This window comes from Cydia pomonella, chromosome 18, assembly GCF_033807575.1.
Source record: "Cydia pomonella isolate Wapato2018A chromosome 18, ilCydPomo1, whole genome shotgun sequence".
In the NCBI taxonomy this organism is placed as follows: Eukaryota; Metazoa; Arthropoda; class Insecta; order Lepidoptera; family Tortricidae; genus Cydia; species Cydia pomonella.
In genome coordinates, this window is record NC_084720.1 from 16,011,073 (window position 1) to 16,036,268 (window position 25,196).

At 37.7% G+C, this 25,196-nt stretch overlaps 3 protein-coding genes across 3 annotated transcripts in view; 1 reads left to right on the top strand and 2 right to left on the bottom strand.

The window, feature by feature from the left end:
- LOC133527536 (dnaJ homolog subfamily C member 13) overlaps positions 1–10,085 on the bottom strand; it is a 62,222-nt gene extending 52,137 nt beyond the window's left edge. The window contains exons 1-8 of the mRNA XM_061864584.1: positions 9,533–10,085; positions 8,857–9,203; positions 8,370–8,505; positions 6,928–7,138; positions 3,656–3,791; positions 3,000–3,118; positions 1,531–1,677; positions 493–592 (exon numbers count right to left, since the gene is read on the bottom strand). Coding sequence (XP_061720568.1) covers positions 493–592; positions 1,531–1,677; positions 3,000–3,118; positions 3,656–3,791; positions 6,928–7,138; positions 8,370–8,505; positions 8,857–9,192 — 1,185 coding nt within the window. The 5' untranslated portion in view covers positions 9,193–9,203; positions 9,533–10,085. The remainder of the gene's footprint in view (positions 1–492; positions 593–1,530; positions 1,678–2,999; positions 3,119–3,655; positions 3,792–6,927; positions 7,139–8,369; positions 8,506–8,856; positions 9,204–9,532) is intronic.
- A 60-nt stretch (positions 10,086–10,145) lies between these two features.
- LOC133527533 (serine--tRNA ligase, cytoplasmic) lies at positions 10,146–18,928 on the top strand. Its single transcript, XM_061864580.1, has 8 exons — positions 10,146–10,546; positions 11,243–11,459; positions 12,262–12,422; positions 14,168–14,349; positions 14,689–14,779; positions 16,154–16,410; positions 17,246–17,372; positions 18,700–18,928. Exons 1-8 carry the CDS (start codon positions 10,226–10,228, stop codon positions 18,823–18,825), a joined length of 1,482 nt encoding a protein of 493 aa, XP_061720564.1. The 5' UTR covers positions 10,146–10,225; the 3' UTR covers positions 18,826–18,928.
- Positions 18,929–19,270: 342 nt separating this feature from the next.
- On the bottom strand, positions 19,271–24,570 carry LOC133527534 (tumor susceptibility gene 101 protein). Its single transcript, XM_061864581.1, has one exon. It carries the CDS (start codon positions 24,396–24,398, stop codon positions 23,181–23,183), a length of 1,218 nt encoding a protein of 405 aa, XP_061720565.1. The 5' UTR covers positions 24,399–24,570; the 3' UTR covers positions 19,271–23,180.
- Between the last annotated feature and the right edge of the window lie 626 nt (positions 24,571–25,196).

Genomic DNA, 25,196 nt, shown 5'->3' on the forward strand with positions numbered 1-25,196 from the left:
TAATGGTTGAACTAAGACTTCGTATACCAAACTATAATCGCCTTTACACTGTAGGCTTCCCACTCATATCTTTTGTTCTATCCTTTTATCTACTCAGATACTTGTTTTTTTTTTAATTATTAAGGTTGTAAGTATAAAAAAATATTAGTTTACCTGACTTGTAGAAAAAAATATTATAAAGAATCACGCTTTTCAACCTGGTACCTTAGTTAGGCCACGCAGCAAGATTCGTGGCCTAAACACTGAAAAGCTCTCCATGATATCACGATTGTATAAAATACTATTTTACGCGTTTCGTTATGCTTGTTATTATTGCAGGACTGTACAGTCGCCATCAGATATATCGGAGCGGCCGACGTGCTCAAAAATATCTGAACACGCACTCGCTTTGGCAATAGAGGCGTGTTCAGATATTTGTGAGCACCTTGGCCGCTTCGATATATCTGATGGCGACTGTACCCACTTATTACTATTAACTGTGTGTAAACTTACATCAGCACTGACGGAATAGTTGAGTCCGCTGTAACCGACGTTGGCGTTGAACCGCTCGATCACCTCCGCTCGCGTCATGCCCACTGGGTTCTGGAATAATCTGTGGACGAATGTGTTGCATTTAGGACTCTCTGCAGTGGCAATAAGGTGTATTTTTAAAATGAGAAAACTGGGACGTTTTGCGTGAATAGGTGATAAACATACATTAATACGGTACGGATGGCAATTTTATTTGATTTTATCGTCCACAGCATAAGAGATAAATTGCTTTTGCAAGTACAAAGTTTACTTTCAGTCTGCCGATAGTATTTGCCATGAAATATAAAGTGACGTTAGGCTATGGTCTTCTTTAACTCGTTGAACGGCACTCCTATAGTGTGCGGCGCGTCATTGTGCACCACGAAGCACGAAGGTTGGTGCACGTAGGGAATGAATAACCGGCCATACTTCATAACCGGTTACGGTTATGCCCAAAAATAACCGATAATCGGTTAAAATCGGTTACAGTTATTTTCGATCAAAAATTATAAATTTACAATCAAGAGATTTATTAAAAAATACGAAAATAAAGGTACAGTATTAGGGAATTCAAACTGTAATATTTATTCAGCAAATAAGCCACAAGGGCACTTTTACACGTCAACATGGAATTTATATACATAATATCAATTCAAACTGAAGTATTATTACTACTTACAGCGAGATCGGGGCGAAATGTGAGTTTAGTCTTCGTTTTTTTTTTAAGTTAAAATATGACCTTAGCTTTTTGCTTTGTTCCAATGTATAAAAAGTTATTTTGTAAAGTAAAAGCTCAGTTAGATTGCACTGACTTTGAGCGAGATCTAAGCCTGCGATGGCAATGCTGTGAAATATATACCTGAGGTGGTTGGACTTCGTTTCTTCATCAATATGTGATGACTCGCGCTCTTTGTTAACACATAAGTGATATCTATTTAGTCTGTGGTACTTTTATACTGCGCTCTTTGTAAACGTTTGTAAAGTGTCTCTTTTAGTCTGTGGCACCTTGAACCGTGTTACCTGAGATGGTTGGACTCGGTCTCCTCGTCCACGGGCTGGTGCAGCGGGCCGAGCCGGTGGCCGCGCGGCGTGGCGCCCGAGCGCACGTGCACGTCGCGCTGCCCGGCGGACCGCACGCCGTCCAGAAGGGACGCCAATAACGCGTCTCTGCAACATTCATTTATATAAAACGTAAACTTATTTTATCTACACACATATCATAAACCCTCTATGATGCTTTCAAAATCCACAAACAATTGCCAGCATAAAGATAAACTGTTAGGACACAAAGGACTATTCGTCAAAATGGTCCCAAAACGAACAGAAATGAGAATTACGTCATTAGATAGGTATTTCTATGTACTTCATTTCGTTCTATGGGCACCAAGCGGGATTCCATTGCAGAACTGAGATATTTGTATTTTAGTCAAAATGTCATCAGTGATGACAAAATGTCATCAAAACAAACAAACAAACAAACATAGTCAAAATGTCATCACCCTTATTACCTAGGTAATAGAGTCCACCGCTGGGCGGCGAATGGTTTGTCGCAGCGGTACGCGAACATCTACCCTGCAGTAATTAATTTACTTACTTGGACTCTATTGCCTAGGTAATAAGGGTGATGACATTTTGACTAAATTACAGATATCTCAGTTCTGCAATGGAATCCCGCTTGGTGCCCATATAACGAAATGAAGTTCATAGAAATACCTATCTAATGACCTAACTGTCATTTCTGTTGGTTTTTGGTCCAGGCTCAATACAAAGTTGCCCATGGTCCTTTCTTATCTGTGAAAATGTTATTATTTGTTTTCAATATGTTATGTTCAATATTCTCAATATGTTTTCAAACCCCTATTATTTTAAAGCGTAAGGGTGTGGCTTGTCTTGTGATTTGTTGTCTCATCGCGAAATATTTTCACTCAGTGGACGTCACATACCCCCCAAAAAAGGTTGATATAATAAACAAAATGTAGCAAGAATATAATTTCAAACCAATTAATTGCTTTTTGCGTAACGTGATTGGATTATAGATAGAACCGATCCGCGTATAAAAGTCAAACTATCCACGCTCCATATTTTACATTAAAACGGGTCTGATCGAATCTGGGAGGCCTCGCCACGCCGGCGCCGTTCTGTCACCTGAGTAGTGGTTTATGTGTGTTAGCAAAGAAAATTTGAAATAGAGGTGGATTGCCAAAGAAAACTTTGTAGCCACAGTAAATTTACTGCCATCTTTCGACACATGATTAACACTTTTAATGATATTTAACAAATTTAACTCATATCAGTGAAAGAATAAGGATCAAAGTCAAATGGCGTCCTAAAAGTATTAATCATGTGTCGAAAGATGGCAGTAAATTTACGTGGCTACAAAGTTTTCTTTGACAATACACCTCTATTTCAAATTCTCTTAAAACAAACATACCCGTCCATTGTAAATTTGTTCATGCCTATTTCTTTTTATTTGAATACGAATTCCTTACCTTTCACCGGCCATATAAGTACGTGTTTGTCCATTCATGTACTCGATTGAGAACTTCTGTGGATGATCCCGGTCTCTCACTAAAGCGAACACGTCGCTCAAAGGACGAAGGCAGACGACCTGAAAGATTTTTTTTATGACAAAAATGTAGCTCGATACAAGCTCTATGCCTCTAGACAGTCATGTACTAACAGAGACACTATTAACTGCCCATCAGTGAACCTTACGTCTTCGCAATAAGATTCAGAATCTGTCAGGTAACCCTGTGGACGATAATGTGGTTGCGTTGTTTATTACAGAGTTCTTAGGACTAAATTTGATAAATGATGAGTTTGATGCACTTGAGTTTCATTTGCTTGGGCTTAATTTAAAAATGACAGTGATTGAATATGATAATATGAATTATTATATACTGTACTCTACTCACTAGTTGTCGCGCTCCAAGATGCACAATTCGTACAGACAGAGCATGCGCCGCATCGGTTCCATGTGCCGCGCTGGGTTGTGAACTATGGACTAGTCTGTACCTGTACTCACCGAGTAGGTCTGCGGGTCGCGCTCCAATATAAACGCGTCGGACAGACAGAGCGTGCGCCGCATCGGTTCCATGTGCCGCGCTGGGTTGTGAACTATGGACTAGTCTGTATCTGTACTCACCGAGTAGGTCTGCGGGTCGCGCTCTAATATACACGTGTCGGACAGACAAAGCGTGCGCCGCATCGGTTCCATGTGCCGCGCTGGGTTCACTTTGTGAACAATGAACTCGCTCAGTGAGGTCTGATGTTGGTCGCCACTAGAATAAGAAAAGAACGGTCATACAGCAATCTTTCCGTAGAAACTATTGTGTAGAAAAGCCGATAAACCTAGTCTACGTATTTTGAAAGCCTTTCAAGCCTTCTGGCAAATGGCATATTTTAATATTTCTTTATTTTACTCATCATTCGCGCAAGTCGTTACTCCTATTGATTGTTTTAGTAAAATGAGAGTCTACTTATATCACGGGCATAACGTAAACGTAACGTAACGTAACTTAGGATTAAGACCCCATTTAATTAAACTAATATCCCCCTCACACATTACAGAAAAAGAAAAACATATTATTCAGAAAAGATCAATGTATGCTTAGACGGGTAATTTGTATTATCTTAGTAGTAGTAGTAGTAGTAATCACTATTGTACAGTAGGCAAAACAATTAGCTTAGCACCCTTGCAAATTCTGTAAATTTTATGCATATATTGCATATATGCATAAGATTTAAAGAAATTGAAGTACAAAGGCGAACTTATTCTTCCAGCTGACCATCGAGTAGGTGAGTTAGGTATGTGTGTATGTGTGATGAGTTCATCTAGATATTAGCGATCCTAAATAAACTAATGTCATTGATTGATTGGTTGATCAAGCCGAGCGGGCAGCAAGCATCCTACATAGAAACTTAGGAACAGACCCTGAACTTCCTCGAAACCTCAGTAATTGCTTGACTCAGTAAAACTAAAATCGCGTATAATTATCATTTCATCACTAACAATTTCTTGCATTATACATATAATTACAAAGTATCCTACTAGGTTACAGTCATAAAAAGTATAACTCGAATTTAATTAGATTTGATCCACAATCCGACGCAACAATAACACATCGCGGAACATTGTATTTAGACAAGTACAATGACTTACATTAGACAAAGACAACTTCATTATGCGCATCTCATGATTAAAACAAAGATCACTAATTATGCAATTATAAAGTCTGCAAAAAGTATGAAAAACTTCATTCACTTTCATTCGGCATTCATTATAAGCCCGTCTATTAATACTTATGTTATGTACAAATTAAGTATACTAGTGGCTCCGAGAGCTTATAGACCTCGCGAATCTCCATGGCTCCGCCATTCTGAATAATTCCAAATGCAGAATAAAAAAAAACTATTAATTTCAAGAGAATCGATTAAGAAATGCGAACTTTTGACGAGACGAGAACTGCCCTTTTTGCCGAAGCTGTAACGCAGATTTCCGCTTTCGATCGGACAATAAATAAGGTCAGGTGAATCAAGTGCGTCTATTTAGAAATACTGACACGTTCTATCTCATACCAAGCGAAGTAATTAACGGTTTCAGAGAAATCGATTATCAATTTTGGTTTCCTTGTGAATCATGCTAACTTTTGTAACTTGGTTCTTGCAAAAAGTATGAAAGTATATGAATCGAATTTGACCTGACAAATGTTTTCCAGGTGACCAGATTTACTACATATTATCTATGTGTGGAGTCAAATTTAGATGATTTGTCGTACTTGAGGGGCATGACGATCAAATCGGTAGCTTTTAAAGTTCTCCATCATTGGCATTTATTTGATATTAATGGGAACAGATATGAAAAGCTCGTATACTGTTTCAGTTATGGTTATAAAATATGTAGCCGAACTATTTGACAGCAAAATGTATTTGTCCTAACGGATGTACCTAATTAAAAAGTTACACTTTCATGCGAAACAGCGTATGTAATTGTATACGATATAGATAATTCCTGTTTCATATAAACAGCAATACTTCGCTGACCATTGGAGTACTTTATTGGCTTTATAATAAGGTTGATAATTTGTCAGTTAGATGGTATAACTAGCAAGGTCGAATCATAAATGACTCATCAGTAAACATGCTAACGGTTGGGTTCGCTCCGAATTGGAAGTTCGTTGACATCATTAACTTATTTAATAAAATAACTTCGTTTTTACTGACGGAATAACGAAGAGTAATTCTTATGTCTATATATTTCTCTATCACGCACTAAAGCTCATACTATTTTTAAATTAAGTAAACTATTATTAATTTCATCGCCCCTCCCCAGTTCACCACGCAAAGAAACCTTTTCATATTTAAAGTAAACTTGGTTGCAACACGTACAAACACTGTAAAAGTATCGACTTTTGCATAATATAATAGGCCATCGATAAGAAAATGTTGTTAAGCAAAATACTTTGTTAACACTAAGAACAAAGCAGACCTATTCTTCCCTATTACAAAATTTAAAGTGCAGAATGTTCAAACAAACTTAACAGTGCTTGTGGTAACTACAAGTATAATGTATAATTGTTGTTAGTAATGTAGTGTAAAAAAGCCTCGAACTGTTTGAGTGTTGTTGCACACCTGTTCTTGGTGCATATATATATTAACGGGTACTTACTTATGTCACTTTACTAGCTTTGTTTATGTAGTTGGTGTCTTATAAAAAGAAAAAAAAAACTTTGTATGACGGTAACAGAGGATATTAGAAAGAGAACAAAAATAATCGATGTTAACCACACTATGAAAAGACTTAAGTGGAAGTGGACCGGCCACATGTTCCGAGACAAAAGAGAAAAATGGTCAAAAGACATCACAACATAGTAGACAAAAAATGAGATGGGAAGACGAGTTCAGGCAGGTAGCTGGAGCCTTGTGGAGAAGACAGGCTCGGGACAAAGACGCATGGAGGAATATGGGAGAGGCCTATGCCAAGTGCAACCAGACAAAACGTCTGCGGAGAAAGACTAGCAGTAAGCAGTAAGTAACGGAATGGACGAAACGAAAAATGAGTGGAAATTTATAAATGATGATAAACATAAATGATGCTGAAATCACTCAACATCAGTACTTTTTATTTGCAATGTTGCAGTTCATTGCAAATAATGGTTGAAAAAAATACGTATCCTTCATTCGCCTTTAATACGTAACTTCGCCTTAACTAAGGAATATCCATTTATTATGATTTGGACAAGTTATGTTCTAATGTATGGGAAAGACAAACAAATTATATCCAGGTTGAAACAAATGTGGTATGATACTTTTGGGTATCGTGCTTTACGCACACTAGCGTAGGTGTACATAACGAAAAGCGTGCCAGTTAATAGATAACCTATACCATACCTATAAAAATAATGAAATGAGTCATACCTGTACTTTCCAAATCTTTGATTGTGGTAGTCCTCCAAGGTGATCATTGTGTTCAGCACTTTTATACTAATACTCAGTGTTAGATTAGCCATTTCTAGCATCTTGTTGATTATGGCTTGGTGGTCCATGGCGTTGGAGAAAAGATGGAGGCGACTGTAGCCACCGACGGCCAGGACAAAGCCTCCGGAGACGTCTCTCACTGGGAGAATACCTTACAAAGAAGTGATACATGTATTTATGGTTTTCAACTATCATATTCTTGCCGCAACATGTTGCTAGTAAATGGGCGCCACCTCGGCCGAGAGACATCTTTACTGGCCGTTTTGTGTGCTTGCTGTGTGTGGACCCAACTACTGCTGAGGATTAGTAATTATCAGTAGAGAAGCATTATAAATAATATCTTATTCAAGTCTTGAAGACCTGAGACCCTTTACATCTCAAAGGATAGTTTTGTATATTATTTATTTATTTTAATTTGATGATCGTTTTCTTTTTACATATATTTTAGCTCTGACACTTAAGAGACTTTTACACGTCTAAAGAACTTTAGTATTTGTCTGTTGTTTGTATTTCTTTATTTGTTTTTTTTTTGTGTAATTTGACATATAGAGACTGTATACATCTCTAATAAAGTATCTAATATTTCGTAGATTCCATATTTGTAATTGCATTTTGTAACTTTTGGTTTATTCTATTGCTTGTAAAAATTTGTCATGTAAATGTTTGAGTTTATGGAATGATGGCTCAGTGTCATTAGTCGATAACTCAGTCGATATAATGCGGTGAAACTCATAAGTCAATAGTTAGGTTGATATACAGCATGCGGGTAACTTCCCACGGGCGGTAAGGTTGTATAAAGTCTAGTGAAACTCATAATGGCATGCATTATGGAAATATCTCGGACACTGCATACGGGCCCTATCAATCAATGAAAGGTGGCATGCTTTATGGAAGTCTCCCGCACCCCATTCGTATGCTGTAATAGGGCTCGTGCCCTATTGACCAATGAAACTGAGCCATTAAGCACACATTTGCTGTTCTGTGCAGTATAATAAAAAAGCAGTATGGCCAATGCTACAAATTAGTGAGGTGAGAACTTGTTTGGCTTGCCTCATCTTAAGAACATGTAGGATAAAAACGAAGTTATCTAAAAATAGGCAAGCTAATGTTAATTGTATGGATGCCCAATTACTAGTACAGTCACCTGCAATAATATGTAACACAATGAAGGCTGCAAAAATATCTGACAAAATCTTATTTGTAGAGTCAAAAGAGTGTGTCACATATTTTTGCGGCCTTTTAAGAGTAATATATTATTGAAGATGACTGTACATTACTATGGGACATCAAAAGCCCTATGATAGGGTGATTTGTCATCCATTTGGTATCATTAAATGATTCATTTATCAAACATTTCACTATTAAAACACAAACTTAATTACCTTGGATATCGGAGTAAGGGTAGCTGGCTAACAGTGTGTGTGTTGATGGGTCTAGTTGCTCTAAAGCACAGGGTCCAACCTCAAGGACTATTGGTAACCGAGTGCCACTCCAGTGGTGCTTATAGGCTTGAAATCTCTGCAAGAGAAAACAATATTATTAAAATACACCTAAATATAAATACATCAGAGATTTGAGATTTAGCATGATAATGAAATGAGGATATTGTTGATTAATATTAAACTTGAACTTATTTAATATAAAAATAATGTATGTATGTCACTTTATTGCACATAAATAGGATACATAAAACAAAAAAATAATGATGAGTCAAATGACATGCCTTCTCCTAGTATCATATGATAACAGAGCAGATGTTAGTATTTCAGCATATTCATAAAAAAATTATTAGAACTCTAATATTATGTTGATTTAAATGGTTTAGCTGACTGAAAACTATCCCTCCAAAAATAAAGTAAAAAAACTTACAAGAACATCTTTCTTCTCAGCAAACAAATGCCTATACTTGAAAGCTTCAGTGAGAATCAGACACTTATGTTCAGACGAGAACTTCATAGTGTCAACCTTCTTATCCTTCTTCATCACCAGCATGAAGTCCTGGTTTGCAGAGGAGTTGGAGTGCTTGGCCGAGGCCACAGTGACCACATCAGCATACAGCCACTTGTTGGTCACCTCCAGACGGTCTGGGTTGTACGTGGTGATCCCGTGGGTACCCACGGAGAATACCCGCTTGTACTTGCCCTTCCATGAGTGCTTGGTGACGAGAAATGACGCCACATCCTGGTTGTCTTTTAGTGGAATCATTTTAGCATTGCCTGCAACAATGTTCTTGATAATTTGTATCGACAGTGACCTGTTTGAAGGAAGTACGATAAACAAATCTTGTTATGGGATCGCTAACATTATGACAAAGCAGATAATTATTAAATTAAAGATCCCAATTAATGTCCTGCTCACACAGTTTCATTCACTTCCTAAACATTAGTTTCGACATTAGACGCACTTCCTGAAAATAACTTCAGGTCGAATCCTCCCCTTTGTAAATATATGAAACAATAATGTTCAATGAAGACGTGTAAACAACGACTCGCGAAACATATTTTTGCCGGGCTGGAAATGGTTTTAGCATTCCTGTAATACTCACAAATAAGAGGCGGACAGTCGAGCTACAATCGTTTTAGCTAATATCGGATAGGAACCACATAGTATACAAAAATTTGTTATAAATTCAACAATAAGGAGGTCTAGCTTACGGGCCGACAAATCGCTGAACTTGACAGTTCACCATTGGAATTGCCAACGTGGATAATTTACAAAGTGATGAAAAAGCTAGGTAAATAAGAAAGCTTATTTCTTATTCTCACTATGATAAAGTAATAATCGATGTTTTATTGTTTTATGTATTTACAGAAAAATGCTTAAAATTATCATAATAAACATAAGGAGGGTAATCTGTCAATAGGTTGTCAGTATATTTTTAAAAGTAGTAACACCATCGTCTGACAAATGTCAAAAGTTAAAGATCATTTGAAAATCATGTGCTAATGAACTTTTATTTTATTATTAACAAAAGCATACATTTATATCATTTAGAAGTAAACATTTCATACATGTTTATCTTTATTTATATGTTATATTGATGTTACCAGATACTTGTTTTATACAATTTTGTAAATAAGTAAGTTAAAATGGAATATACATACTTTAAAATTAGACAGCTTTTGGTCTTCTGAACGTGCCTTTCACTTTTCGCAGTTTTCTTCTGCAGTCTCAGCAGTCGCGTGGAGCCGTTGCTGAAGTTTTAGTTAAAACTTGCGTGCCACGTCTTAATTGCACAATGGTTCTCGATCTGGACTTATTCCGCGCTGACAAAGACGGCGACCCAGACAAAATCCGTGAGAACCAACGCAAGCGGTTCAAAGATGTCGCTTTGGTGAATACTGTTGTTGAACAAGACACACTTTGGAGACGATTGCGCCATGATGCTGACAACTTAAATAAGCTGAAGAATGTGTGCAGCAAAGAGATCGGGCTGAAGATGAAGGCCAAGGAGGCCGCGGGGCCGGAGGATCAGGAAGTGCCGGCGGAAATAGCCGATAACCTCACAAATCTTGTTGGCGATCAGCTGAAACCGCTTACTGTGAATCAAATCAAAAAGGTATCGCATTGTATCATTTCTTTTCTTCTTTATTATTAATTTGCATGTTTATGTACTTTTTTATATTTAAAGATATTTTATAAAGTAATTATATGAGTATGACTCAGATTTCCTTAACCATATGTTCTTGCATCATTAATGTGTAATTAAAATTGATTATTTGTAACTCTACAATATGGTTAGAATATTTCTTCAGCTGTTCAGATTCTAGAAATGATAGAGATTTTCTGTGACAGCTTCATATTAGTTATTTCATTTATTAATGTATACTCATGTACAGTCAGCTGCAGGGAAAAGGTACTCCCTACATAGAAGTTTGTATGCAAAGGTACTAAGCGAATAGTATTGCTGACTGTACATACAAGAAATGACAACAATACCTTTATATCTCCTTTTGTACATACCTTTTGCTGCATATTGAAGTTTTGACTTAAATTGAATCATATGTTTATTTTATAACATTTTACCAGTCTTAAATTAATCTGTACTTAAATATATTTTTTACTTAACAAATAATAAATGCACGAATGAAATAAGATTTAATCTATCTGCTGAAACCAATAAAATGAATAGTTACCCCTGAACAAAAAAATCATCTTAATTATTGATTGGCCAAAATTAATATTGTAAAAAAAAAATCATTAAAGCTATCTTTATTTATAACAATATATAACTAATATATATCAATTCAAACAGGTCAGAGTACTAATAGACGAAGCAATCGCAAGGAATGAGCAGAACCTCATAACGGCAGAGAAAACTCGCTCAGCAGCATTACGGGAAGTCGGCAATCATCTGCATGAGTCAGTACCAGTGGATGATGATGAGGACCACAATAAGGTGGAGCGTACACATGGGGACTGCACTGTGCGGACCAAGTACTCACATGTGGATCTCATCTGCATGATTGATGGTAAGTTTTTTACCAACTTGTAATAATGGAGGAGGTAATCAATTTGACCATCTTTTTTGATATATATGTCATCTTAGCCCCCTAAGATCCAAGGTTCAGATTGATGAAAAAAATCTATTCAGATTGATGAAATTTAAATCATATTCAATTGGAACAGAGTTGAATTTTCTTTGCGTTTCTTTCCGTTTTCATACACAGCAAAATCAACTCTATTTCCTACACAGTTCAAATTTAAGTGACAAATTTTGGATTTTTTATTTGTATGGCTGGGTCTTAGGAGGTAGGAATTCCATCACTTCTGAATCAATTAAAAGATTTACGATTATTAATATTTGTATTTTATGTTTTCAGGTTATGTTATTTTTATTTTATTTAGTAGACCACAGGCTACCTTAGTGAGTCATGGCAAATAGTACAATTTTTTTTTATTAGTGTTGTGATTATTCCTGATAGATTGTGGCCATTTTATTTCAAGAATACATTGGTTATTAATATTTTATGGAGCTGTTACAAAAGAGCGGAATAAATGCTTCCTCACAGTGTTTTGGGCTTACAGGCTTGAGTTAAAGTCAGAATCGTCTGTTACAGTGTTTTGTCTCATCAGGCAGATAAACCAACAACACAATTTATCAGAAAAAAAGTTTAGGGGTAATACAAACGCGTGTCGACGGCGCGTTAAATAAACGCGGTGTGCATAGGCCCTAAATACTTCAAACTTACTTAGTACCTGTAAAGGAGAGGGCTTAAACTTTATAGACATAGCAATGAGTGAAAAAAAAGTTGATGTAATTATGATTGTCAGGTATGGATGGCGACCGCGGCACAGCAGTTGCCGGAGGGCGTGGATACTACCTTAAAGGCCCAGCCGTGTTCCTAGAGCAGGCTCTAGTCCAACTCTCACTACGTATGCTGCTGGCTAAGGGCTACACCCCGCTCTACACTCCATTCTTCATGAGAAAAGAGGTACAACATTCAATATAAATAAATATTGTATTCTAGGACATCCTTAGGCCGAGGACTTTACCAATGGTCACACATGTACGAGTAAAGATATCTGTATAGTATAGTACCAGTAAGCCAATCCAGGGTCTTAAATTCGTAAAAGGTACGCAAAAGCCTATTTTATGTTTCAGAACAGAATGCCTGATTCATAGAGTAAAATCAAAATAGGTCTGCAGATTTTGATGCTGCTGTGCAAGTGTTATTTTAAATATCAAACTCCTACGAAATGATGCTGAGTAAATGTTGCAGAGTTTCCTAGTTTTCTCTGCTCTGCCAACTAAACCATACTCTGCTGCTTTCACATAAGGTCGCTTATTGCTTGCATCATACTGCAGCCATATTGGCTGGTCTGTGCGTGACTTGCACGCCATGACGTGTTCCTAATAAAAATAAATTGCATAAGTAGGTGCAATTAAATAGTAATACATAGGCTATGCATTTCTTTAAGAATTTTAAATACCCTCGTTGGACCCAGGGTAATTTTAAGTGCCTTTAAATTTGAAACTTTTATTTCTATAAGAAACACGGGGACTCGAGGATTAATGACCAATGGCAATTGATTTTTTTAAATTACTTTATTGTACAATTCATATAAATATTCTTAGTAAACATAAATATCATTATTCCCTAAAGGGGCCCACTATTAACAGTCGGTTGTTGCCGATACCGTCCGGCGGACTGTTAATCAGTGGGCCCCTAAGGCGTGCGATGGTTTGAAACTCGATGGTCGACGCAGTTAAGTAACCTTTCGTAAACCTTGCAACGAGATAAGGTCTACGTAAGAAGTACCTACGCAAGCTGCCAACTTTTTTCCTTTTAACGGGCATATTATTACCGTCAAAATGCAAAGACCGTGGACATTAAAACATAAAATGATATTTTATGCCAAATTTGAAATAAGGCGTCTCGCACAAAAAATAAAATGAGCAATCTTCCCTATTCATATTACCTTCAGTATAAATACTAGTTGTGCGTAATGGTTGTTCTTAGATTAAATCCGTGTTTTGCGAAGGAGCGAAAGAGACGATACTAAACCATAGTCTCTGAGCCCCACGTAAATTTTCATAACTTAAATCCTCCCTGTCCCTCCCTCTGGTCGCATAACAACTTTTGTCATATTTTTATTTGTCATAACACTTTATGCATAAAATTGTAAGTCATAAAAATCTTTAGTCAGAATTATTCCTGAGCATAACTGGGTTTTTGTCATAAATGAGTTAAGTCATAAATTTTTAGTGTAGGTTCGTTAGGTATGCACAAAAAATATATGACAACTGCTATGTATGTCCTCAAATATTATGGCTAAAAATGTATGACACAATATAATATGCGCATACAAATGACTTGATATCGCACCATTTCACAATATTCGCGTATCGAAAAGCATTTTTATCGACTACCGAAATCGAATAACATTACGAGCGCGGGCACACACAATGATCTCGGGTCAACTTTCGCGAGTGACTGACGGGAAAGGAAGCGGTTTGTTATGGTATAAACTGTAAACTACCCTCGTTTATGATATTTGTGTAACTACTTCGATTTGTTTACATCTGACGTAACGCTTCGAGTGGTCACGCTTCGTGAAAAATACTAAATGAAATTTTAAATTTATTTATATCTCCAGAAATTCGTAATTTGCCATTTTTGTAAAATAACTCTAACAAAATGCCAAAATCAATAGCTAAATAAAACCATATTTTCAGGTGATGCAAGAGGTGGCCCAACTCGCACAGTTCGACGAGGAACTGTACAAAGTAATTGGAAAAGGCTCAGAAAATAAGGGAGATTCTGCAGTTGAAGAGAAATACCTCATTGCTACCTCGGAGCAGCCAATCGCAGCGTACCATAGGGACGAGTGGCTGCCGGAAGCTTCTCTGCCTATCAGGTATGTCTTGAGAAAAGCTGTGATAGTATTTACCAAAAGACGGTGTCAGAACTTGCATATTACTTTATTTTACTGCCAACTAGTGATCCGACCCAAGCTGACCAATTCAACCGATCAATCAAATACCATCCAATATTTTTCTGACCTTCTATGTGATTGTAAGCGGACAGAAAATTTAAGCAGCGATTTGTGGAGCGACTGATAGTCTGGTGTAGTTAACAGGAAACTGTTGAATGCGGGTAGCCCACAAACGGATATTGTAGTGGACCCTAGGGAAGGCTTTTGTCCAGCAGTGGACTAGTTTCAACGGAATATGATAATGTATGTCTTAATTTCCAGATATGCTGGTCTGTCGACGTGTTTCCGTCAAGAAGTTGGATCTCATGGACGTGACACTCGTGGTATATTCAGGGTGCACCAGTTCGAAAAGGTGAATGTTAGCTTGGAAGAAAACCTAATATCCTTTTGTCTTACCTTTTTTTTCCTTAATGGCTTTTACTCGTCGCCAATTTTAGCAAGGTGGATTCTGCCACTGTCGAGGTGTAGACTTTTCCCTCTCCTGATAAAAAAAAAACCGGCCAAGAGCATGTCGGGCCACGCTCAGTGTAGGGTTCCGTAGTTACTCTTCCGTCACAATAAGCTAAACTGGAGCTTAAAGTGTAGTAAATGGTACCTTTCACCCGAGTTAAACAAATAAGCAAATTTGCATAATCAGTACCTAATTAAAGTAAGTCTTTTTACTATGAAGGGAAAACTTTTTGCGATAACTCAAAAACAGCTAAATTGATCATGTTCGCTATAGTTTTCATTTAATGTCTTTCTTAAGCTCTACTTCCACGATTTTTTTCATATTTTTTGGACCTATGGTTCAAAAGTTAGAGGGGGGGGGACACATTTTTTTTTTCTTTCGGAGCGATTATCTCCGAATGTATTCACTTTATCAAAAAATGTTTCTTGAAAACCCCTATTAGTTTTGAAATACCTTTTCAACGATACCCCACACTCTAGGGTTGAAGCGAAAAAAAAATTCACCCTCACTTTACGTGTAGGGGAGGTACCCTAAAAAAATTAAATTTTTAGATTTTATTGTACGACTTTGTCGGCTTTATTGATTTATATATCCATGCCAAATTTCAGCTTTCTAGCACTAACGACCACGGAGCAAAGCCTCGGACAGACAGACAGACAGACAGACAGACAGACGGACATGGCGAAACTATAAGGGTTCCGTTTTATGCCATTTGGCTACGGAACCCTAAAAACCACTAGTAGACCCTGCCATATTGCCATTGATTGGGGTTAAACGCTTGCTCCAAAGGTCCAGGTGTGGGATCCATAGCCCAAAGATTATTTTTGTTTTTTAGCCTGGTAAATTCTATTTTATTTATTATAACTTTGACATTTTGTTTAACTTCGACCCTCGATTATTATTTTACTTAACATTGTGTAAATTTGATATTTTTAAATTATTTTCTTTTTTTATATATAATGCCTGTTTTTTAAAATATTTGCACGCCTGCATGCAGACTGAATGCACGGATTTTCTTTTATCTTGTAAGACCTTTAAATTACTGTAATCTATGCAAATAAATTCTTTGAATCTTTGAATCTTTTTACATTAAACTTTATTAAAAATTAAAGATTTAAGCAATCTTTTTGTCTTACTCAAAAATAATGCTGAGAAATATATGACTGTAGTCCAAAATTTTGTTGGTTGACTGATGTGGTGTTTTGTTATTTTACATCTTTTCACAACATGAGTCACAGTACTCACAGTTCACTTGAGAAAATTTTAACTTTCCAGGTTGAACAATTCGTCCTGACCTCCCCCCACGACAACGCCTCGTGGCTCATGATGGATGAGATGATCAACAACGCCGAAGAATTCTGCAAAGTCCTCGGCATCCCGTACCGCGTGGTCAACATCGTGTCGGGCGCCCTCAACCACGCCGCGGCCAAGAAGCTGGACCTGGAGGCGTGGTTCCCAGGGTCGGGAGCCTATAGGGAGCTGGTCTCGTGCAGCAACTGTCTGGAGTACCAGGCCAGGAGGCTGCTCGTCAGGTGAGGATGTGAGGACGAGTTAAAAGTTCAATGTCTCTAGAAATGTTGTCCAGGTTTTAGGAGTAATTTTAGCAGTGCCAGGTCAGGACACGTTCAGAAAAGGTCATCTAGGGATTTTAGGGTTTGCAACGAAGAAAGTCTTAGGAATCATAGGACTTACTAGGATACGAAAATTGATTCAGGTCCAATTTAGAGCAACCTAACTGGTGAGCGTCAGGATCCCGGATGGACCTCAGCAAATTTAAACGAAATATTTTTAAACATATTGCCAGATTTGTTTTGAGCCTAGCTCATTTTAGGGATAGATATACTGATTTCTATTAAAAGTTTGCTGAGGTATGCTGGAGGTACAGTATAACTGCATACTTTTAGTGCCGTATAATGCAAGATTTCATAGGTCCACCCGCCATCCTGACGTCAGGATGGCGGGTGGACCTTTTTTGTTAAATATCTTGTTTTAGGGAGAGGTACACTGAGGTACACCATAGTTACAATATGTTTATAAATATTTCGTTCAAATTTGCTGAGGTCCACCCGCCATCCTGACGCTCACACCTAACTGGGGAGATCAACCTTCCTGTTTAACGTCTGAGAGTTCTGCAAGATCCTCGGCATCCCGTACATAGTACGTAAGGGACAAAGAAATTTCATCCAGTACTGTGGAGTAACGTACTTGCTAGGCCAAGTACATGCCAAAGAGTTCATATAGTGTTCATTTTATCTACATAGCTGGCTGATCTGTATATAGTCCACTCAAACTCATAGGAGGATTCCACCTTCATTAGCTGTCCTCGCATACAAAAACGAATTTATATAATAAAATTATTTTTGATAGATACGGGCAAACCAAGAAGATGAATGCAGCCACAGAATACGTGCACATGCTCAACGCCACCATGTGCGCCACCACCAGGGTCATCTGCGCAGTGCTGGAAGTCCACCAGACTGAGGAGGGCATCAAGGTAATATTCCTCCTCCTCTGTTTTACTATTTTCCTAATTGCATCCGAAAAGGTCCGCTTTTGATAATTTAATCCCATGAACCTGATAGCTGCTATCTGATCTATCAACCCACTAAGACAAAGAATAATTTAGAATAATTTATTTATATATTGTGCATTACAGGTAATGAATACAAATGTTATAAACAATTTTTGTTCTCTGTAACATGTCTTGCGACGTACAATAATTATAGCTACCTAGCGCATGCAATATTATTGGAAATAATTTACATTTTCACTACTTATATTTTATAATACACAAAACACAAAACTTGGCTTAACTGCGATTATTGTCCGAGATCTAAGTTCACACATTTGACAGTGGTCTATTGAAGTTTGAAGTGATGAGGCTGAGACGTATCGTTTGTCAAATCTAGCGATTATAAACGAATTAGTCGAATCGATTTTACAGCCGATTTCTGGATGTTTGTATTGTAACTATTGTATCGTTTGTATTATTAATTTACGGTTTTTTTCACATCGTAATTCATTTTACTGTAATTTTATTTTTGTTTATATATGTCGTTTATTAATATATAATCGATTTTTATCAACTTACGAAAAGAAAAGACATAACTGTTTGCGTGATAAAATATTATATAACTAAGATCTAAAAAATGAAACGTATGTTATGTTTCCAACAGGCGAAATATTGTTTTGAAGTAGTTGACAAACCCTAATATTATTACGGGATTTAATTTATAATTTCATTGGGTCATGCGCGTATACGTTCTACGAGCGTTGTCAGACATGTGTCAAATGAACTTGGATCTCTTGGACAATAGTCTGATTTATTCACAATATTGAAGGTCTTATTTAGGAGCGTCATGTGTTAGAAACCGTGCGTGATGCAGGGGCGGCCACCCTATGGCATAAATACATCGAATACATAAACGTGACACATTGACACTTCGTGCCAAAGCAGCATCTGCCCCCTGTAGTTCATGCATGCTTCCTTGTACTTTGAAGGGTCTGCATCTTGCAATCTGAAGAAAACTTGGGGGACCTGTGCTGCCCTTTGAGTTCACGGACGCTCCCTAATAGGCGGCTCCTCACAGAGCGAGCATACGCGCAAGGCAATTTCCTCGCGCACAAAACGGACAGTGTAGACGTGCGTCGGCCGTTTCGTGCACGAGGAAATTGCCTCGCGCATATGCTCGCTCTGTGTGGAGCCGCCTGGTGAGAAATTGGCAGTTTTCAACAACGTTACATTATTTCTTGTTAATCTAGATGGATATCCATAAAATATTACTTGCTGACCACTCTAATTTGTGTAACTTTAACAACAGGTACCCGAAGCCCTAAAACCATGGATGCCGGAGCAGTACCAAGACGTGATCCCGTTCGTGAAGCCCGCACCAATAGACCTCGAAGCCGCAGCAGCTGCTAAGAAAAAGGAAGGGAAGAAAAAGTAGTCTTCGCTACCATCTATGAAGATATTGACAAAGCTTAATGCTTTCTTTATTTTTATGCGAAGCATTTAAATATTTTTTATTATTATTAAATTATTCGAATGAACTTTTTTGTTTCCTTACCTTCACTTGAAGTATTTAACCAATAACTAGGGTTGCCATACGTCCCGTATATACGGGACTGTGAAAAATGGGACCGGAACAAATACCTTGCATCTAAGGGTGGTCATACAGTTGAAACGTAGCTGCAGCTACGTTTCAAATGTATGAAAACATAGCATAGCAAGCATAGCACATCTCTGGTCGAAAGGCACCCTTATGCTTTGATAAAATTGATAATAGAGGTATGTTCAGATATTTGTGAGCACCGCTCCGAAATAACTGATGGCGACTGTACATTGCTATTTTTGGATCAAGCTTCCCTTGTTTCTATATCAATGAAACACCATTTTTCGAATATAATTTTAATATTTATTGTGACAGTTGCAGCCCATCGGCTAAACATCCTAGGCAATGCAAAACTTACATTAATCGACATACAAAAATCATTAACAGTAAACCTCTTGAGACCTTACCATGGCTAGTTATATGTATATTATAATATGTATAACTGTACAAAGGAACAAATCCTCATAAACTAAAAATAAATCAAAAATATACTCGCTTCTGCGAAACAACGAATAACGTGCAGTGCAAAAAATTTTAACTTTTTTTTGGGTCTTAGTTGCCTGAAAATAAATAATTTAACCATGGCCAAAGATTCATTGATTGTACAAGATATAACAAATTCATGCTACGAATTTAACAACTGATACAGATGGGGCTGTAAAGGGGCCCACTGATTAACAGTCCGCCGGACGGTATCGGCCTGTCAGAACAAAAAGTTGACAGTTCCGAACAACCGACAGGCCGATGCCGTCCGGGCCCCTTACGGCTTATAAGATTATGCGGTAACTAGTGACGTAACGACCACAAAAAAAAAAATAGCGCTATTTTTTTTTTTTTTTTGTGGTCTATCTCTATTTTACCTGTGATAGGTTGCACAAATGTTTGACTTTACATTTATATTAAAATCCAGTCAAAGTAAAAAGTGCATGAGACAACAATAACTTGTGTTCCTAAACATGTGAAAATGCTACATTTATACAACGAAAATATAAAATTAAAACTTTCGCGTTTTGAACACATTTAAAACCCGGTCTATCGCGAATTTATTTTGTTACCTTTATTTCCGACGTTTCGACGGTTAGGATAACTGTTATCCGTGAAACCTGCGTCGAAACGTCAAAAACGAAGGTACTTAACAAAATAAATTCACGATAGGCCCAGTTTTAAATATGTTGTAGAAAATACTCAAGTCTTCATGTTACCCCTAATATGCCTACCCAACTTTCAAAGTTAGATAGTACAGTCAAAAGATTTAATTTGTGACCCATTTCAATGACGATATACGACGACCCATGACAATAGTATGAGGTCTCTACTCTACTTTCATATTGTTTGTTACTTGTAACAAGGTACGAAATGGGTCACAAATTAAATCTTTTGACTGTAGGTACATGGTCTAATTATAAGCGCTGAGGCCAAAAAGATTAAGTCCAGATTTATCTGATTTCATATTTTCCAGAGGCCGTGAGTTCAAGTCTCACCCAAGACAGTAATTTTTTCTACTTTTAAATTTATTCTAAGCTTAGAGAATAGGATCGTACGCAAACATTTTTGCTTATTAAAAATTAATTTCATATATTCCATCAAAATTACTTAACACAAGGTGTACCTTCGAATAGTTCTGAAAATCCGGTAATTACTAAAAACACTCCTAGTTCCATTATTTTCAAATTAACTATTTTCGAATACACCTTAGCCCATTTCACATGTCACGTCGCGTAACAACTAGACTACTTAAATAAATTATTCAATAAATATGATTGTTTATAATACGTCAACAAAAGCATAATATTAACTTTTTACAATCGTGGTGTTGGAGCATTTAAATTCGCCAAACATTTAATTTTATGGTACATCTACTAAGCATACTTATTGTAATGTGGTACAACATTGCTACTAACAACATGTGACACGGTAGTCTCCTGGCAGATCGGACACAAAACAAGGAAATCGTGATCCACTACTAGTTTACATAATAAAATTGATAAAATCCTCCTTGTAATCATATCATGATAGGTTTATTTTTACTGTAAAATGGCACTCAATACATTAAACTAACATTGTATTCACCTAAAGTTAAAGTTTTCAAGTGCCGGTAGAGATTCTATGCTAAAATGTGGAAGTCGCTGATAAATGTAAGATGGCAGTACAGAGGGCCTGCCGCGAACCACGTTTTGCTTCTCTATTGCACTTGTAAATTCGTAGCTAAGTGTGACAGGGAGGCAACACGTCGAACGTGGTTCGCGGTAGGCCCTCAGTCACCATTAGATATATCGCAGCGGCAGAGATGCTCACAAATATCTGAACACGCACTCTAACGCCTTGGCAATAGAGGCGATGGCTTAAAAATATCGGAACACGTCTAATGCTCTGATAACAGAAGTGTGTTCAGATTTATGCAAGCACCTTGGCTGCTACGATGAATCTGATGGCAACTGTACCTAAAAACGTATTGTGGTATGAACAGCTCTTATCTTCATTACGCTAAAGTCGCTAAACCTAATAGTTTACTGTATCAGGTATGTACCATTAAAATAAGGGACCCATAGATTGAACTTTTTTTTTTTTTATACTACGTCGGTAGCAAACAAGCATACGGCCTGCCTGATGGTAAGCAGTCTCCGTAGCCTATGTACACCTGCAACTCCGGATGAGTTACATGCGCGTTGCCAACCCTAACCCCACCCCCTCGTTGAGCTCTGGCAACCTTACTCACCGGCAGGAACACAACACTATGAGTAGGGTCAAGTGTTATTTGGCTGCGGTTTTCTGTAAGGTGGAGGTACTTCCCCAGTTGGGCTCTGCTCTAGATCTGGAATGACATCTGCTGTGCTGTGCCCTACCACACAAGGCGAGATGACATTCACATTGCCCATACCTCTCTTTTGGACGTAGTTTAAGGACATACCCGGGAACTGAACGTAGAAGAAAAATGGATGCTCAAATGCACATGCGATCTGTAGGATTTTCATATTAAAAGATCATATTTATAAGTAGATTCTTATTAGATTGTACTGTATTAGATTGAGCTTATTGACATTGAGTAATTTACTTACTGCAAAATTGATAACATTAATTTCCTAATTTTTAGCCAATAGGAGAATAGCTAAGAACCACACAACTATATTTATAGTTAGGTGGTCTAGTAGCAAATATGCAAGGTCCCATGACAATTGGAGAACTTAGTCGGAATCCTACTTGATAAAAGCATATCACACAAATAAATATGATTACGTAAGAGATTTCAATAGGTTAAGATTGTCATTACTCATCTATTTCAAAAATAAATAGGAGAATTGTATAAGTTTCAAAGGTTATATGGTTAAAACACTTAAAACTTCCTTGGTTTAGCAATTTTTTGATTTGTGGTTGTCCAAACATTACTTTATATAACATACAGGGTGAGCTGCCTCGGGAGAAAATTGAGTCACCATTTAGAGTCCTGACTACATACTGAGGAAATGATGCATGCTTGCACTGTTTAAATATCTTGGTCTGCTATCACCTTATACTATATACAAATAAGGTATTGTTCGAAAGTCTAAAGTAAGTGAAAGCATATTGGTTATATATTTTAACTAATATAAAAAAGCTAGGTAATAATAGGCTAGATATAATTTTCTCTTATTTCAGTGGCAAAAATGGTAAATCATTAATGTTATTTATTGATAATGCAAACGGGAAAGTGTAAAACCTAAGTATCGATGCTGTATGTACACTGATTTTCCCAATTGTATTTGTATATAAAATCAAAAATAATTTTGTCTCAGTAAATTAATGTTGATAGTTCATATCAGTTAAATAATATATTATAGTAATATATTTAAATGTGCCATTTACTCACATTTTATTTATGCCACATAGATAAGGCCTGAGTAATAGCAAAACATTAAATAGATACATGTTCAAGGTTTTTTCCTTTTAATTTACAAACTAAGATCATTCTTTGTGGTTTTTTCACAAATGTTGGTTGTGGCCACAGATTAAAGAAACTATGATTGCAAATTAAAAAAGCAGTCTCTTTAAACAATCAAAACAACCATTTATAAAGTTCATGCACCCCTATAGAAACTAACAGTTTTCTCAGATATAATTTACATATAAATTTTGACCTCAATATTTGAGAATGCATTTTGACCAGAGTATTGAAGGTTTTCATAAAGAAATCACAACAATTCCAAGCCAATTCATTAACAAGCCAGTTGGGCTTTTTGTCTGCACTTGTGCATTAGAGCTCTCAGAGTGAACTGACGCCTGGCCAGAGCCCGCACCTGCTTCAGATAAGTGTCCAAGTCAATGACTTCCTTACGTAATGCTTCTCCCATGTAGTACATAGCATCTTCTAAGGTTGCTTCTTCAGCAAAAGCATTCAAGAGCTGATTATATAAAGGAGCGGTGGTCACCACTGCCTCATCCACATCTACTCCTTCTTGTTCTGCTAATCTCTCAACAGCTGCCTGTAGCTCTTTCTCTTTCTCTTGTAAAATAACTACATTCTTGTCCAGTTCCGAGCGTTCCCTCTGCAGTCTACTTAAGATATCCTCAAGCCTTGATTTTCCTTCTTGAAGCTCCTGTTGAGTCCGCCTCAGTGTCTCCAGCTCCGCTTGTGACTGCTGGGATTGCTCTTTGAGTCTTCTCCTCAATTTATCTTCAACAGCAGATAGTAAGGATGCTTTTATGTGTTCTTCTGTTATTGTTCCACTGTTGTTCTCTGGTCCAGTCTGATAGGCAGCCTGTTGTGGGGGGTAGGGGGTGCTCCCTGGCAATGGAGGATATGGCACACCATTAGTAGCAGCTGGACCAGCACCAGGATATGGAGAGCCATATCCAGGATAAGGCACATTGGATGTAGTTGGATATGGTGTTGGTTGTGGATAGCCTGTCTGTGGTGTGACTTGAGGATAGCCAGCACCTGGATAGGGCTGAGGCATGAACGAATTGACCGGATATGGAGGCCTGGCTACCTCACTGCGCGGCTTCGAGTATACTGGCGGCAACTCTCCAAAAGCAGCTATCATGGCTTGAACAAGATTCAATAAAGTTGATTTCTGTGGGTTCCATTCATGTAAAAATGGCAGATAGACCTTCCCGTTGCTGTCCACGTATTTGGAGACCTTGATAGACATATCGGGCGTTGGTTTAACGAAACACAGAGGTACATTAGTTGGATGGGTATCCATTAGCCAAATACATACTGGTATGTTGTAATAGGCACCTTTGTAGTGTACTGGAACAGTCCCTTCTAAGTTGAGCAGATCCTTCCTAGTTCCATTGTTGAAAACAAAGGCCTCCAAACGATAAGTGAGACTTCTGTGTGCTTGTATCAAATTAATTACCTCACGAGCTGTGTAATCGCGATGCTGGTACTTGGATAGGTATTGTTTCAAAATAGCTTCGTCGTTAGCCATGATTCTGCTTTATCGTATAACTGCACAGTGAATTACTTCTATTACAATGCAATTATGCTAAATAAATGCTATCACTTCACAAAATACATCAGTCAATAAAGATTTGTGATGAAATTTGTCATCGAATTCGATTGTGGGGTTACCAGACAAAACAAACTACAGTGGAAGATTTTGACATAAGGGTGTAAACTCACCTAAAACTGACTAATCCATAATCTACTCGCTTGCCATGACGCTACTTGTGCCCTCTTTGCTTGTACCAGTTGTTATTCTACTTCCTGAAGCCTTAAGGGCCCTCCACACTCGTGCGCGAATTGAGGTGCGAAACCACGAACGCGAGTGTGGAGGGCCCTCGCGTCGATTTCGCAGATCGTTAACGCTTCACGCCTTCGCGCCTTATTCCCCGTTTTTTGTCGGTATTTGGCCTGCGTCAAAGGAGACGTGAAGCGCGAACTTGCAAGACTCCACACTCGCGATCGCTTCGCGCCGCGATTCGCTCACGAGTCGGTTAATCTGAACTGTCATAACCTTTTAAGGCGGCTACTTGGTTATATTGGGTGCGAACTTGATCAACCAAAAATCAATTTAACAGGTCCCAGTTTGAATCAGTGCCTTGCGCAAACTAAATCCGATTAGCTGACGCTTCGGCGCCATCTTGCCGCGAAGCAAACTCGCGAACGAAGCGAAATCACCGTGAAGTTGTGCGAGTGTGGAGTCTACGTCAACGTCGCGGTATGTTCGCTCCGCGAAGACGCGCCGCGATTCACGCGCATAGTCTGAAGGGGGCTTTATGAAACA

Coding starts and splice junctions, on each gene's coding strand:
- LOC133527533 (XM_061864580.1), top strand. CDS start 10,226: ATGGTTCTCGATCTGGACTTATTCCGCGCTGACAAAGACGGCGACCCA. Junction 10,547..11,242: donor CTGTGAATCAAATCAAAAAG/GTATCGCATTGT, acceptor CAATTCAAACAG/GTCAGAGTACTAATAGACGA. Junction 12,423..14,167: donor CATTCTTCATGAGAAAAGAG/GTACAACATTCA, acceptor CCATATTTTCAG/GTGATGCAAGAGGTGGCCCA.
- LOC133527534 (XM_061864581.1), bottom strand. CDS start 24,398: ATGGCTAACGACGAAGCTATTTTGAAACAATACCTATCCAAGTACCAG.